At 41.9% G+C, this 18119-nt stretch overlaps 1 protein-coding gene across 1 annotated transcript in view; it reads left to right on the forward strand.

Annotated features, from left to right (window-relative positions):
• The window catches only part of LOC124716972 (ankyrin repeat domain-containing protein 65-like), a 32707-nt gene extending 15108 nt beyond the window's left edge, over positions 1-17599 (forward strand). Inside the window, exon 2 of the mRNA XM_047243575.1 lies at positions 14850-17599. Coding sequence (XP_047099531.1) covers positions 14879-15877 — 999 coding nt within the window. The 5' untranslated portion in view covers positions 14850-14878 and the 3' untranslated portion in view covers positions 15878-17599. The remainder of the gene's footprint in view (positions 1-14849) is intronic.
• The last annotated feature ends 520 nt before the right edge of the window (positions 17600-18119 follow it).

Raw genomic sequence — 18119 nt, forward strand, 5'->3', positions numbered from 1 at the left:
ATAAATCATTTTCTTACAGTCGATAGCAAAACATTGAATTATTTTAAATAAAGGACACCCACAACACAAGGAAAATAGAAGAGCCTGCTGGAGTTGTAGCCACTTCCCTCGAAGGTGATTGACCACCTCTACATTTAAACTCATATGTCGCAGTGAACGAATAGTTTATAACTCTGCATTCAATTTCTAGTGATTGGTCATTTTTGCACAGAAGTACAGGGTCACCGTTTTCGGTGCTAGCAACCCTGGAAGTTGCGGTCCATCAACCAAAATTTCTCCCCCTACTCAAGCAAGCATTGTCAGTCAATCATTATGTCGTACCCAATGCACAGATGCGATGGACAAGACACCACCGGTCTACTGTAACATTATCCTTCACACCTGATATCGCGAAAAATTTTACATTAAGTCCAACAGTGGCCAATCATGTGACAGCTTGTTTTCTTAATTTCAGTATCAGAGCTAAACCATACATCCTCTACTTCGCAAGTATCATTGCGACCATTCATAGATGGCAGCTCAGCACGTCCATTTACACTTAATTCTCGAACACATAAAGACGATCAAATTATACCAGACAACGCTATACATATTTCTAAGACCTTGCGCATAGTACTCGATCAATCTCTCTGCGTATGGCGGTCACAGAGCTATCTAGTCCTCTTACGTTAAAAGACCATCCTCACCTCAGCATTGACCTACCTACCCCGCAACATCGCTACCCAATTATTCCTCAACCGGGCAGACGAATACAGCTACACTCCACCTCTCTTGACTAAATAGAGCTTTCCTAGTCCTAATCCATCCAAGTGCACCACATTTCTCGAAATGTAACCAAGTCTTAGAGGTTAGCACACCATATCGATCTATAGTAACAGATCTCAAAGTGCCTTAATTTAATAGCATACAGTTAGGAAGAACCTAGTTTGAGGCATACAACATTGCGCGCATTTCCGGCGAATGGTCAAAACAAGGTCCTGTTGTAGTAACTGAGGTCGTTCTATTTATAGACGGGTTGCAGAAGGTAATAGATGTGTCTTTCTCCAACTTAAATTGCAGAGATAATATGGGTGAAGATAAATGAATACTCATCTATGCTTAGAAAGGGAGGATGCTTTTTTATTATTAAGTGAGTTTTGGCAGGAGTGAATATGGTTTTATATATGTGAGTGGAAAATGTGAGCGAAGGGTGAATGACGTCGGGTTCGCTGGCTGGGGGAGACACTGTTTACATGTCCTGTTGCAAGGGGGAGATAGAGATCTGCGCTATTCAGGAATCCATTTATGCACTATATGTCGTTAGACAATAGCTGGAGAGCAGGTATAGGGAGAGCCCACTTCAGCATTCAGGTCCTGGGGGCTGAGTGGACGGCTGTTTAGATGGACAGCTATGTGGCTTTGATATGCCGCCGCCGGCGCTCGGACACTTGTTTTGTAAGGCGCTATGGGATTAGTTTGAGCATTTAGTACTTGTTTCGGTGGTTATTGGATTAAGAACTGTAATATTGAAGGTCATGTCCTCAGCGGGACCGCTGTGTAATTGAGTAAGTGTGTTTACGTATTTGAAGATATGTTACGTGAATGGTGAAGTTAAGTTGATGGCGCAGTTTAGCTACCACTGTAAAAAAAAAAAAATTGCTGTCTGCTGCTGAAAGAAAGAAAGAAAGAAAGGGATGACCTTGGCCCCAGACCTTATGGATGAGTTATTAGATAAGAGCAAGTGATAGTTGAATGATGCTATATGTTCAGATATAGGAGTCTGTAAACGGTGGGGCGAGATTTTTTTTATGTGGAAATTAATGCAATCTATAGATAGTGATATTCGACCGCTAGTGACAACAGTTAGGAGCGGAAAAATAGGTACAAATCGAGCGCTGGCAGAATGTTGCGGCAATGGTAATAATATTTAATTGAAGGTGGAGGTGGCAAATATAGACCAGGCTTTGAATATTGTCGCATGTGCTTGATGCTCTGTATAAAAGTTTGACTCTTTAATTGCGTTTGGTATTTCTGGGTGTGTGTAAAATTAATTTTACTGTTGAAAGTGCGAGAAAGATGAGTTGATTGGTGTTTAGATAGAGGCTATGTCTGTAATTAGAAAAGAGGGGATGAGAATGGTAAATTGATTGATAGGCATGCTTTGTGGGGTGATATATGAGTGTCAAGATAGTGTTGAGGACGTTTGCGTATGTTGATGGTGGGACGGGTGTGAGGTTAGGTGTGGTGGGAGGTGTAAATTAGCCCTTATTTAAAAAAAAAATGTTGTAAAGTAAGAATAATATTGAGAAGGTTTTTAGATGGCTGGTCACGCGACGAGGCGAGAGTAGGAATGTGTAGTTATGTTTAGTTAAAGGACGATGTAATGTCGTGTGAGGAGCAATGTGCAGTGTGCTACAGTGTCATAGGAGGTAAAGACATGTGCTGCTATGATGTGTCTAGCACATGGAGGCTGAGCTTTGGAATTATGCTACGTTGATATAAAGTTGACTTTTACCCATGTTCGGCGGTCACGGCTCGGGATCGCAGTCATGGACAGACGTATGTGTGTGCTTTGACCGCTGACGACCGCGTTGAGCGTGTCAACTCACGCTTGCGGAAGCCGAGCAGGGGCTGTGTGAGATCTGAAATCAGACGGATGGGTGACTCCACGATCCTGTGGGCAGGGTGCAGAGCGGGGGTACCTGCGCACGTCTGTTGAATTAATTTGCGAGCGTATCTGCAGGCACTGCTATGCGTTATTAGGATAGTTTACGAGTACTGAGCGTATCTACACATCTGTGTGATGTATTATTTAGTAGTAGTTTGCTATAGTGTGTACTGAAATTATGATTGGTTTTCCGTCACCATCTCGGTTGCATGCTAGTAGTAAATGTTTTCCCGGCCGCGTTAATCGGGTGTGTCAACGAGCTATGAGCTATTCTGCGAACAGACGTGAAGGCAGGTCCAGACCTGAGACGCCGGCGGTATACATGAGAAGAACAATGCAGCTTTCACATGTGTCGGCTGTCACGAGCGCTTGGAAACTGAACTTGAGTGGAGACTCTGTAATCCTCTTCCCCGCCGACCGCACGCGCGCGCGGCCTGCCTTGGAGCGTAATCTAAGGCACATAGATCAATTTCTCCGGTGATAGGTGCGAATGCGACTGTGTTGAGGTCATGTATGGGGCAGGCCGAGCAGAGAGGTTTTGGTCGGTTTGGCAGCTGGCGGTGTTTGGGCGCGTCTTTTGGACTGTTTTGCGAGCATGTCCGTGCACTGTGCGGTGCTTTATTTGGAGAGTTTCTGATTACAGAGCTCGTCTGCTGATATTGTGTACTGCATTATTTAAGAGCTGTTTGCTATTGTGTGGTGAAATTGGGAGTTGTTTACGTGTTTGTGGCCTGTGTCAGATAACCACAGTTTCAATCACTGCGGGTGTTTTGTGACAAAAATATACTCCACGACTAAATAAATGGGCTCCAAATAAATAGAGTGCAGCCCTTCCTTACTTCCCCGAGCAGCACAGCACAGTCCGAGCTGTTTTTGCGCAATAATGGCAATCTGGTCGGAATGTGAGTGAGTAGAGAAATAACTGGACAAATTTATCTGTAGAGGAGTTACAGCTCTGGATTGGAATGAACATCTTGATGGGTGTGGTTGTGTTGCCAAGTGTAATGCACTACTGGAGTCCAGAAACTTCCTTATGTCAGCCTTACATATCGAAACCTATGAGTAGTAAAAGTTTCAAAAAGATATGTTGCAAATAAATAAAGTACACTCGTTCCTCCTTCCATCAGCCTATGCACTGAAATTATTTCCGAAAATTAGCAGTTGTTTGGCTATTTGGAGGTAAATGTTTTGCATTATTTACGAGCGGTTCGCATGTCTGTAGGCTGTGCTATGAGTTATTTTTGTTTACAATTAACAAGCATGTGTGTAGAACATTATAAATGAGTTATGTAGGAGTGTTTTGCAGGTCTGTATGATGTGGGACATGTCGGCATGATACATATACTCCATTCCTAAATAAAGTAAATTCGTTCCTCCATCCATGGACATAGTGCAGGGTGAGTCCGTTTACCAGAAACGTGTAGGAAGAGGTTGAGTGCTGGTGGCTTAGTTTGAAACAATTTTCTTAGGTTGGTGGTGGAAGCGCAAGTGAGCTTTGTTTACTGGCAGATTTCAAACTTGGCGCTGGTTCCTAGCAGGATCCTGGTACTCGAAAAGTAGTTGAACTTAGGGAGTTGAACACGTTTCAATATGTATATGAAATTGTAAATGGAATTATTTAATATAGCGGGATGGTAAGAGTGAATTAGCGAGCGTTCTCGCGACGAGCAAACGCGCTGTTATACGGTCATGGTGGATTCCACTGTCGGTCAAACTCTAGCGCCAAACGTATCCTTTGTACGGCACGCGGTCGACAGGTTCCATCGTGTCCAGCGTTAAGTGTTCGCGGGCGCGGCCGACCGTTTGTGGCGGGACCCTCAGGCGCCGCTCGCTGCCGCCTACCTGTCGCGCTGGCCATGGGGGTGTGCTTGACGTCAGCGGACCAGGGAGCAGGCTCAGCCGGCCGCGCGTACGACAGCTGAGCTCTGGAGTTTCGCTGTGTGAGCATGGAGAAGTCAGTTGGGACACCCTGCATGACCGTAATGTCTGAAATAAAGTGTCATTTTCCAGCTGTTTACAGGATATGTTCATCGTGTGTATGGAGGGTGTGTGACGCAAGCGGGGTGGCGGCGCAGTGATTGTACATTTATCATGTGGCGAATGGCTGTGTGAGGTCGGCATCGACAAGTTCGAACGTGGTGCCGAATGTGTTGCAGGGAAACGGCCGACCGTTGTGCGAATCAGCTCCGAGGGAGACAATTTTGGCGGGAAACGTAAGGAGGCGACTAGGGGCCGCTGTGACGTCAAACTCGACAAGTTCCAGTGTGTACAGCGAAAACATGTTTACGACGTGAGAGTGGTCGCTGTGCTCGCCCCCCGCACTAGTGGCCGGCCGCCTCACGTGACAGGCGTAGGCAGTGTCTCCGCGCGCTGGCCAGGGGGTGGCGAGGATTTGAACTAATTCAGTTGGAGCGCGGACGTCGTGGTGACTGCACTGCGATATCAAAGATGTGGGTGCTGACTGTGTGGAGAACAAGTGATGATCGTACTGCTTGAAATAAAGTCTTCAGTCCCTTCCTCCCTGCAAAATCAAAAGACGTGAATTACGTTACTATAAGTGCAGTTTATTATTTGATGCGATTATGATAGCCTACCAGTGAAAAAAAAGGTAAGTGACGGAGGAAGCTCGTACATGTGATCAATTATGGTATTGGGGATTTGAACTTGTGATAGATTTTTGTTATGGATGTAAGGAGAATGGCTTTCTCACCTAGAAAATCGGACATCTTGAATAAATAATAAATGATAATAATACATAGAAGTACAGTTTTCGAGAGAATATCGTGTTGGAATTTGAATTTGGCGCAATTTTCTAGTGGAGGTAGACTTATAATAATAAATGATAATGAATGATAATAAATGATAATGAATGACAATGAATGATAATGAATGTTAATAAATGATAAGGAATAATAATGAACAAAAGTTAGGTTTTGCAGCCATTATCGTATTGGAATTTGATTATGGAGGGAATTTCTAGTGGAGGCAGGTCAATAATAATAAATGATAATAATAATAATAAATGATAATTAATGATAATGAATGTTAATGAATGATAATCAATAACAATAATAAAGACAAATACGGTCTTTGCATGCATTATCCTGTTTGAATTCAAACTTCCTGCCATTTTTTTTTTTCTGGAGGCTTAGGTTAGTGGACGTACCACAATTGGACTATTTTCCCGCCAAATTTCAAAATTCCCGCATTTTATTCTTGAGGTTAGGTTAGTGGACATAGCACAATTGACCTATTTTCTCGCCAAAAGCCACCATCTTCGATGACGGCACGCGATGTTGCCAAGTCTACATGCCGCCATGTTGGATGACGTCATCGCCGCCATCTTGAATAAATTCGACAACAATGCAGCGTGGCCTGGCGCGAAGGTTTCCCTACGGCTACAATGTAGTTGTTCGAAAAAATTAAATACTTTGTTAGATAAAAAAACCAGCCTCATTATTTCCCTCACACGTCTCGCATATTGCCGCTAGATGTGATGAACAGTGAAAATGTGCTAACGTGCTACAGTACACTGTAAATATCGCACTAAAATTATGCGATTTCTCTTCGAATGCGAGCCGGAAAACGCCTTAAAATCACGCCATTTCGCATCGAATGTGTGCTGGTATGCAAATAAAATGGACGAAAACATGTTTGTAGCGATCCCTCTGCGATATCTAGAAATCTGTCACGAGTGCCAAAATGGTCAGCTGCGCAACAATGAACCCAGAGAAGGGTTGCAGCTGTCTGTTTCCCACTGCACATGCTCTGATGTGACGTCATTGGTGTCGTCACTTAGGGTGCTACGTTGCTCACAGCATCGGGCCAGTATTTTTGTTTGAATGTGCGGATAAACTATTGTGCAGACTCTGTAGAAGATTTGCTAAAGAGGTCCTTTTCCAATAGATCTTTGCAGCGGAATGTGGAAGTTAAAAGATTTAGACAGACTTAAATCAAATATAAATCTTACAAGGGACGGGAATGGGATGGGGCTCACTGATTTGGCTTAGACAATGAGTGGAAACAGATAGATGCACCTTCCAAATTCCCACAATATTTCACTTGAGTAGGTCATAAGAACAGTTAAAGTGCTCTCTACGTGTTTATGAGTAAGTATGTGGGACTTAACAGTACTCAACGTATAGGTGCTGTGGGGTAGTGGTCCAGCACACAAACTGAAAATTCGTTGGCTCGTGTGTGATTCATGCTGCTAGCACATTTCTTCTTTTATTTTATTTCTCACAGATTTAAACAATTAATTATGTAATTTAAATATATTTAAATAGTTTCATTTATATGCATAAAATTATGATATTCAATCTTGGTAGGACTATTACCTTGTAAATCAAAACGCCATAGATGATAGTAAAAAACGCGAGTATACAAGGAAAATTAGTATGAAAGTGATGAAGAGAGTTGGATATGTGATGTTTGCGATGAACTCTTTTGCTTTCTATGTTTGTAACTTGGGAACAGCGATACATGAGGTACAAGAGGATCAAAATATAGGACATATTATTGCATTAAATAGAACATAGTGGAAATACTAAATGAATAAGTAATACCTTTAACTTTGGTACTCCTGTTGTCCTCAGACACAAGTTATATATACACATCAGAAAAGGTTTTGCATCACCCCATTTCCGAGAGTTCCGGAACCTGTACAGAAAATTGGAATAGAGATCAACATAAACATCATTTCCGCCCTTTTGACTCATGGAAACCACACATTGTTGTACCACCACACAGCGAGACCTTCTGAGGTGGTGGTCCAGACTGCTGTACACATTGGTACCTCAAATAACCAGTAGCACGTCCTATTGCATTATTGCATGCCTCTATTCGTCGTGGCATACTGTCCACAAGTTCATCAAGGCACTGTTGGTCCAGATTGTCCCACTCCTCAGAGCGGTTGGTGGGTCACGTCGTCCATAAACAGCCCTTTTCAATCCATCCCAGGCAAGTTAGATAGGATTTATGTCTGGAGATCATGCTGGCCAGTCTAGTCGAGTGATGCCGTTATCCTGAAGGAAGTCATTCACAAGATTTTCATGATGGTGGCGTGAATTGTCGTCCATGAAGACGAATGCCTCGCCAGCATGCTGCCCATATGACTGCACTATCGGTCGGAGGATGGCATTCACGTATCTTACAGCCCTTACGGCACCTTCCATGACCACCAGCGGCGTACATCGGCCACACATAATGCCACCTTAAAACAGCTGGCAACCTCCACCTTCATGCACTTGCTGGACAGTGTGTCTAAGGCGTTCAACCTGACCGGATTGCCTCCAAAAACGTCTCCAACGGTTGTCTGGTAGAAGGCATATACGATACTCATCAGTGAAGAGAACATGATGCTAATTCTGAGCGGTCCATTCGGCATGTTGTTGGGCCCAACTGTACCACGCTGCATGATGTCGTTGTTGCAAAGATGGACCTCGCCATGAACGTTGGGAGTGAAGTTGCGCATCATGCAGGCTATTGCGCACTGCTTGAGTGGTAACATGACGTCCTGTGGCTGCACTAAAAGCATTATTCAAGATGGTGGCGTTGCCATCAGGGTTCCTCCGAACCATAATCCGTAGGTAGCGGTCATCCACTGCTGTAGTAGCCCTCGGGCGGACTGAGCGAGGCATGTCATTGACAGTTCCTCTCTCTCTGTTATCTCCTCCATGTCTGAACAACAGCACTTTGGTTCACTTCCATTTTGAGAGCCATTCCTGACACAAAGTAACAATGCGGACGCGATCGAACCACAGAATTGATAGTCTAGGCATGGTTGAGCTACAGATAACACTAGCTGTGTACCTCCTTCCTGGTGTAATGACTGGAACTGGTCGGCTGTTGGACCCCCTCCGTCTAATAGGGGCTTCTCATGCATAGTTGGTTACATCTTTGGGCTCTTTTAATGACATCACTGAACAGCCAAAGGGACTGTGTCTCTTATACAATATCCACAGTCAACGACTATCTTCAGGAGTTCTGGCAACTGGGATGATGTAAAACATTTTTTGATGTATGTAGAATATACAGGATTGTCTTCGACAGGAGAAACAATGAAAAATGAATGACTACAGTCATACAAATAGCTGGGAACAATGGGCGTATCACACATCAAAAAATAAAAACACATATACAAAACAACACAACATATCCAACATTTCGTGAATGCAAGAAAATTAACAAGCCACTAACCCACAAACACATGCAATACACGAACGCGATGATGGCACGACACAGAAAAGAAGCAGATGGTACACAATGACATACACACATAATTAACACACAGAGTTGCATATATACTAAGAAACAGGACTTCTAAATAGCATATAAAGTTTTGGAAACTCTCCAATCAAACTTAAGCCAACTAACAATCAACAGTGAGAAGTTTCAGGGATCAGGATGAACAAACTTTAATGTCAAAGACAGTACACTGAACAGTTTGAAGTACGAAAACAAAACCATTCCACTGTTGCAGAGCACTTAAAACCTCGTAACCACCATCCTACGAACATGGTACAAGATGTAATAATAATAGCGTAAACAGCCATAAAAATACCTTATACAAATTCAGAAAAACTGTCAGAACCAAGAAAACCATTGCTGAGAACAAACTTATCATAAATGATCAGACACACGTCAATATAGATTCTCTTCTAAACTTAAGAAATGAAATAAGATAAAAATTATTCCACTTGTACATACAGCCAAATTAAAACAGATACATACTCTCTCTCTCTGTCTCTCTCTCTCTCTCTCTCACTCTCTCTCTCTCTCTCTCTCTCTCTCTCTCTCTCTCTCTCTCTCACTCACACACACACACACACACACACACACACACACACACACACACACAGTGATTTTTTGCATTGTGTACAAATTCTACACCCACATACATACATACACACACACACAAACACACAAGGTGATTTTTTGCGCTCTAGGGATTGATCGATGAGAGGATATGGAAAAATGAAGATCAAATGAACTTATGTCCAGAAATGCATGGTTTCCAGGCTAGAGACCGTTAATTCCATCATACATTGTTACAGGCACTGCGGCCTAATACACGCTGTACCATGCAGCCATAGTTGCAGTATGTGTTGAACATGGTTTTCATGTGCCTCAACACATGCTTGCATGTGCGGATGCGTCCTTCATGATTTCCTGTTTTCTTAAAAACCGGCGAAACACTTTTGCAAACACTGAATGCTGTGGTTGTTATCGGCGCCCGTTGCCATTTGCCTTTCTATACGTAAACACCGTGTTGGCGAGCACTCGATTCGAATACGACACCATTGTGTACAGTGCTGTATCACATATATTATAAGGTGAGTCAGCAAGAGAAGTGAATCTAACACAACATTACCAATTACTACGGCAGTAGAGGACGCTAGGGCATGAAGGATGAGCAAACAGTACCATCCTCCAGGAGGTAACCATGCATGCCGTAACAGTGGCTGCATGGTATAGGGCGTATTAGACCACATTCTCTATAACGAAGTATAATTGAATAAATGGTCTCTAGCATGGAAACCATGCATTTCCTTTTTTGTTTCGCATCCTCTTATCTTGTACATGGTGAAAAAAATCACCCAAGAGAGAGAGAGAGAGAGGGAGGGAGAGACCGACCGTCATATAATCATACCAAAATAAAAACCGATTTACTCAGGCACATACAAAAATAGATCACAGATATCAAGAAAACACATTTAATAGTTGGCAGTAACATTCAATTGTTATCAATAGCATTCGATAGTTGGCAAGACCAACCGAAACTTAACATCAAAACGAATGTTCCGTTCCTAGTACTGTGAAGTCTGAAAACAAATTTCGAATGGTAATTATAAGGAGAAGAACAGCGCAAGCAAGGGAATAAAAACATAACGTTTAGAACAATGTCCACGAAACATGCAAGCAGAACTTAAAATCCTCATTATAAAAAAGGAAACTGCTGGAACTGTTGATAACCTGTACATACAACATCCCAAACGTAAACTAAGTAGTATAAATAACGATATGTACATATTCCAGGTCACTGGAAATGTCTCGCCAAGAATAAAGGCGCAACGCATATGGTACAAAAACTGTTTCATTCGTTGTAATTATATGGTCCAAAAGTAAAAATTATTAACATACTGTAATATTCAGGGTGAGTCACTAACTATTTCCACCGAGAAAAACTTCGAAATTATGATAATAGCTACAAAGTTTGTGGGACAAATTTTGCATGGGACAACGGGGGCCACAATATGACGTTGGTTTTCTGTTGCTAGGCGAGGTCGCGTCAGAGATATGAAGGTCAAATTTGCTTTTTTAAATGGGATGCTATAGTTTGGTTCTTATTTTCTGATAGCGGCTATTGAGACTAATCCAATGACGTGTAACAGTAAGGTCTTTGAAGGTCAGCGAGGGTAAAAAAAGTGGCATGAACGTCCATTTACAGAAGGTGTTCGAAGTATTGACCACTGATATCAACGCAGTGCTGCAATCTTCTTATCATGGATTGAGTGGTATTCCTTATCACTTCGGCACTTATCGAAGGTTCTGTTCTTTCCTTGTCTGGAATGCTTATCGTCCACACTGCACTTCAGGATAACAATACATTCCAGACAAATGCCTTCAGAAAGAACTTTCGAGTGCTCAAATGTACTTCAGATGCTAGAATATTTCTCTTTTCCACAAGCTCTTTTCTCACCACTGCCAGTCTGTAGTTTATATCCTCTATACTTTGACTTTTGTCGGTTGTCATGTTACCCAAACAGCAAAACTCGTTTATTTCATTCAGTGTCTTACTTTTAACCCAATTTCCTCAGTATCATCTACCTTAATTTTATTACTCTTCATTACTTCTGTCTTTTTTTGGGTGAGTTTCATCTTCGAACATGTTTCAAACAAAGTATCCATTCCCTTCAACTGATGTTGCAGGTACTTTGGCATCTCTGATTACAGATTCTCAATAACATCAATAAGCCTTAAGTTTTTATTACTTCTCCCAGATCTTTAATTACTTACCTAAGTTTCTCCTTGGTTTACTTCATTTCTTGATCAACATACAGACTGAGTTATATATAGGATAGGTTGAATCCTGTATTGCTCCCTTCTTGACCACTGCTTCCGTTCCACGTACTTCAGCTCTTACGATATTGCAGTGCAGTTTCTCTGCAAGTAATAGATAACCTTTCACCACCTGTATTTTATCCTTGCTATTTTCATCATTTCAAACAGTGTATTCCAATCAGTTTTATCAAAAAATTTTATCTAAATCTAGTAACGCAATAAAAGTGAACCTGCCTTTCTTCAGGCTATCTCTACGTTGTTGAATCAGTATTGCCCTGTAGGTTTCTGCATTTCCCCAGAATAAAAATTGATCTTCACTAAGAGCGGAATCTACAAGTTTTTCCATATTTCTGTAAATAATTCATGTCAGTATTTTGCAATCTGGTGAGCACCTGCCTTCTTTGGAACTACAATTATTACAATCTGTCTGAAGCCTGGAGATATTTCACCTGTCTCACTTATGATAATGATGTAAGCAAAAGCAATGAATTAAAATTTGTACCTGCATCAGGATTCGAAGCCAGGTCTCTTGTTTACTGGGTAGATGCGTTATCTGTTATGCAACATTGGCACTACAGTCACCACACCTGCACATACTGCCCCAGCACGTCTTCCTCACTGATAAAAATTTCAACTCACACCTCAACCCATTGCTGTTCCCCTTCTAAACTCGCATCGGTATTGCCAATGTTCTCCAATAATGGAATAGCATCTGAGAAATAAGTGAAAGGGGGTACTGGCAGGATGAATCCCAATTCGCTAATTGCTGAAGTGCTGTTCCAGTATTGGACAGTTTAGAAGGGAAATTTATATCTTTGAGGGAGACATGCATCTGTGCTGTCTGTAGTACCAGTACGGCATAGTGAACAGCATACCTGTTTAGTAAGCAGGCGTCCTAGGTTCGAATTCTGGGGCCAGTACAAATCTTAATTCATTGCTTTGGCATACATTATTATCATAGATAAAGGTGAGACTTTAAGTCTCATAAATACCGACCACACACGATTAGTATCTCGTATATCTTGCACAATGTGTAGATTAATTTTGTCGCGCATGGCTCTCACAAGGATCTCAATAATTCTTAGAGAATGTCGTCTACTCCAGGGGTCTGATTTCAGCTTAGGTCTTTCAGTGCTCTGTCAAATTCTTGTCCCAATGTCATATCTTCCATCTCATCTTCACCTATTTCCTCTCCTCTTTCTATTACATTGTATTCAAGTTTGTCTCCCGTGTGTAGACCCTCTTTCCACCTTTCAACTTTCTCTCCTGTACTATTGGCTTTCCATCTGAATTCTTCATATTCATGCAGTTGCTTCTTTTTCCTACACAAGTCTCTTAGTTTGCTCAGGTGCCATCTATCTTTCCCGTAGCTGTGCACGCGTGTACAGCCTTGCATTTTTCCTTTAGCTATAACTTCATTGATATTTTGCACTTCCTGTCAATTTAATTTTTTAGATATCTGTATTCACTTTTCCTCATTTGTGGCATTTCCATACTGTCTCTTTTTGTCATTTAAATGCAATACCTGCTGTTGTTATCCAAGGATTTCTACTAGATGTTGCTGTTTACTTGTATAATGCAATGCTGTCTTCCCTTTTGATCTCTCAGAGCTATCCATTCGTCTTCTATTGTATTCCTTTCTCTCATTCGGTCCAACGTTGCCTTATGCTACTTCTGAAACAGTCAGTAGACTCTGGTTCCTTCATTTCTCCAGTACCCGTCTCCAGAACTCTTTCTTTCTGTAATGTGTTCAGTTTCAATTGCGACTCATTAACAATAAATTCTGGCCAACAACTGCACCTGCAAATGACTGCAGTTCAAAATCTGACATAAATCTCTGTTTTATCGATATGTAACCTATTTCAAACCTTCTGGTGGTTCCAGATCTCCATGTACAGAACCTTCTTCTATGATACTTAAACTAAGTGTTATCAATGTTTATGTTGTGTCCTACTACATGGCTTTCAATTTTATTCACCCCTCCCATGAATATTCCCCTACTGTTTTTCCTTCTTTCTACAAGAATTACATTTTCATCTTCCTGAACTGTTTGAATAATTTATTTTATCTCATCATGCAGTTGTTCAACTTTTTCATCAAGCATATAAACTTTTACTACTATTGTGGGTGTTAGTTTTGTATTTGTAAGTGCTATGATAATGTGTTCGCCATGCTGTTTTACTAGCTTATCTGCATACTGGTTTTCTTATTCAGTGTTAGACCTACTCCGAGGCCGATGACCGTAGCAGTCTGGTCCCTTTAATCCCAGAAACCAACCAACCAACCAACCTACTCCTTCATTATCCCTATTTTATTCGTATTGATAACCGTGTACTGCCGTGACCAGAAGTCCTGTCCCTCCTAACACCACACTTCACCTCTACCACAATATCTAACTTCAAGTTATTGATCTCTTTTTATATTCAGTAACCTATCTACCCAATTAACGGATGTAACATTTAGTGCTCTGAATAGCAGAAGGTCAGTTTTGTTTCTCCTAATGAGAACATTCTCTTGCCTCCTAATGGGTTCAGCAACATCAGCAATGACAGCATGACCCTCTCTCAGTTTGCTTCCAATTGTTGGCTCCCATTTATTTCCTTGTAACTGCAGATAACTTCTTTTTATAGTCATCACTATTTTGACTAGTTCAGTTTGGTCCATTATGATTTCGTCTTTTGTGCCCACTCTTCAACTCAGAATAGCACTTGCACCTTACATTCTCAATTATTTGTTCAATGAATTCCAAACTCTGTCATATGCCACAGCTTTTACTCGGTACTAGACTCATATTTGATGGACGATTCACGTCCAGCCATTCTGATTTCATTTTCCAGCTCCAATTTCTGTCTTCCGCTATAGATTTCACTTTTTACAACACTGGACTTGTATTTGGGCAGACGATTCACGTCCAGCCATACTAATTTCGTTTTCCATGGTTTCCTAAATCGCCTAAGGCAAAAGTATGGTTCCTTCTTGATCATTCCTTAATCTGAGCTTTTCCCCCATCTCTAATGACTTCATTGTTGATAGGATACTAAAGACTAGTACTCCTCAAAATCTTACTTACTCTCTATAGCTCCCTGTACAGTTTCTTTACACATAATTACAATGCCTGTATTTATTCTGTTTTCTTCAGGGACGAGTCTGACAGCTGACAACAACATCATGGGTATGAGTCTCCACAATGCAGCAGAGTCTGGGGATGTGAGAGAACTGCAGCACCTGCTGGATTCGGGGGTTGATGTGTACCACGAAGACCAGCAGAGGCAGACAGCACTCCACAAGGCTGCGGAGAGAGGCCACGAGGAGGCCGTCGTGTTGTTACTGAGAGCTGGCGCAGATCCCAGTCTCTGCAACAAGTGGGGGAGGACGCCACTGCACCTGGCGGCCAGGGAGGGCCACAGGCGTGCTCTCAGGCTCCTGATCAGGGCCGGGGCAGCCGTCAATGCGGTCGACTCGTGGCAGCGCTGTCCTCTCCACCTGGCAGCCATGAACGGCCATGACAAGTGTGTCAGGCGCCTGCTGAAGGCAGGGGCCGACGCCGAGGTCGCTGACAACTGGGGAAGGACGGCTCTGCACATGGCGGCGAAGGACGGTCGTGAACCCACCGTGTGGTGGCTCCTGCACTGCGGGGCAGACTCCGGTGCTGCAGACAACTGGGGGAGGACAGCGTTGCACCTGGCAGCCAAGCAGGGCCACGAGCAGACAGTCAGGTGCCTCCTCTACATGCGTGCCTACCATAGCCCTTGCGACAGCTGGCTGAGGACTCCACTCCACCTGGCAGCCAAGAATGGCCACGTGGAGTGTGGGAAATGCCTGCTGTCGGCGAGGGCTGACCTCGGCGCCGTCGACAGCTGGCTGCGAACTCCTCTCCACCTGGCAGCGAAGAAAGGCTCTGGGCAGAGCATCCCCTGGCTGGTCCGATCAGGGGCTAATGTTAATGCGAGGGATAGTTGGCAGAGGACGCCTCTGCATCTGGCAGTAATATTTGGGAAAGATATGACTGTCTTGAACCTCTTGTGCATGGGAGCTGATGCTACATTGTGGGATAGGTGGCAGAGTACACCTTTGGACTTGGCAACTGCCAATCGTGATGAAGTCCTCATTAGGATGTTGATGTATGCACAAGGATACGCTGGAATCTACGCTATGGACCACAATTAACATGCTTTTCACAGGGATAACATAATGAGACCACAGAGACGATCTATTCAGTTTTCCATAGCCTAAGAACATCCAGTGTAAGTCTCCCTGTCAGTGCAAAGATGAATTGATTCTCCAGTGCTGACAGGGCAAGGTCATACGATTTTCAATAGCACATCTCACACTGTTGCACCATGGTTTAAAAAACAAGCTTCAGCTGAAAAATAAAATTTATGTCCAGCTAGACATGATTATCACTTTTCAGAAAAATGTTCCTTGGCTATTGAAAAGATCTACACACAAAATCCTTCATTGCAATGAACACATTTATAAACGTCCATCCACAAAAAATCGTCGCTCTTATATCAATGTACTTTAGGTAAAAAAAACACATAAATGTGGAAAAAAATATGAAGAACAGGTGTTGATGGGCCACATCTGAAAGACATGGTGAGCAGGGAGAGGACAATGAAATTTTTATTGCCTTGATGTGTCTTTATGTTTATCACCTTTCATAAACTAGACGTGGATGAACATTTGTAATTTTATTTCATGTAATGAAAATTCTAGTGTGTTAATATTTCTGATGATAAAGCCTTGTTCCTGTAGAGAGACTGTGCCAACATTTTATTTTCCAAGCTGAGCACAGTCACAAACGCATATCCATTCATAGATAAACTAAAAACACCCAAGTCAATTAAGTAATTAAAAACTTTGGCCTAATGACGGGTTTAACGTTATAAAACGTGAAGTACAGCTGGTTGTAATGAACATATTCTTTCCCATCCTTTATTCATTCATGAGTAACATCTTCACTTGAGACACAACCGAGGACTTCATTAAACTTCCACATAATCCTATGCTGTTTGGCTCTCCCCACCTCTCGTAGTTTATGTCCTGGGGTAGCTGGCCTCGCTTACCACTCAAAAAGTCATGGAACAATGACTGTCAATCTGCTACATTTTCACAGACATTGTGACTACTTCACCCTCGGTGGCCCGTGGGTTTCTCATTTTGTCAGTGAAATGTACAGAAAGTATCAACTAGACATGATCAGTCCTTAGAGTACAAAATGACACTTTTCTTTCACTCAGATGGATTCATTGTTCTGTTAACAATATACACTCAACTTTTCGCCACACATGCGAATCTACCAAATTGCTGGGAAGTTTTTAAAAACCCTATTCAGTTCATGTTCACTACGTTAAGCAGTTTACCACAAAGCCTTTTTATTTTCTAAGCAACCCCTCTCATGTACTACAGATAGAACCTTGCAGTACCTTACCTCTGTGTTGTTCAAATGGCTGCTCACCTTTCATATTTACACTTCTTTTATTGATACTCTCTACCCTTCTCCTAATTTTCACCACCACTGAACACATCCAGCAACTGCGATATTCTGTCTCTATCCATGCTAAAAATAGTATTTCGCAAGGAAGGAATAGAATGATGTATTGTAAGAATCATAGCAGCACATAGACTCGCAGTTCAGAAGCATAAACGCTGTGTAGGACCATATTATCCACGATGCAAACTTCCAGTTCCCACAATTTTATTGCTTTTTTTTCATTCTTATTAAAGTTTTATTTAATTTGTATAAGAAGAATTTCCAATCGCTTACGAGAGCTAGTAATTTAAGAAGGACGATTATTACTTTCTGTTAAGAAGACAACTGTTTTGAATTTATTTTTCTACTTCGAAATATGCTTCTCTTTGTTTTATTACTTGTAATTGCATTTTGTTTCATTGTACTATGAATAGCTTTTTATTTTTACTTAAAGTTTTTGTGTGAAAAATATTTTGTAAACGAAATGAAGTGTTAATAAATTGTTTAAATAAAAAAAAATCCAAGTGTGTCTACCATCTCATATTTTCCACCTTCTTGAACAATTAACAGTTTCCCACTCCATACCATAAAAGTATCCTGTCAGCTGTCTCGGAACTGTTACTGACTCTTGTCTTCAAAACTTTCAAGACGGTCCTTGAGATACATAACTCCTTGGGACACATAACGGGCACTCAATCATAGTCCTCCAACTACAGAAAATCCCTAAACAAATTATACAATAATGGTTCCCTCTCATTAGCAGCATTTGGTGCTCGTCTGCATGTCTTTCTGTTTAGTGCAAATAATGTCGTGTAACTTCCTTCAAGTTTGTCCGAGGTTATAGGGCATGTTGCTGCATTACCAAAAGTGAGTGTTGTTTTGAGATGGGCGGCGAGATTTGAAAGAAGGGGAATAGTCAGTTGGGCTAAGAGAGAG

This window comes from Schistocerca piceifrons, chromosome 9 (assembly GCF_021461385.2).
Source record: "Schistocerca piceifrons isolate TAMUIC-IGC-003096 chromosome 9, iqSchPice1.1, whole genome shotgun sequence".
In the NCBI taxonomy this organism is placed as follows: Eukaryota; Metazoa; Arthropoda; class Insecta; order Orthoptera; family Acrididae; genus Schistocerca; species Schistocerca piceifrons.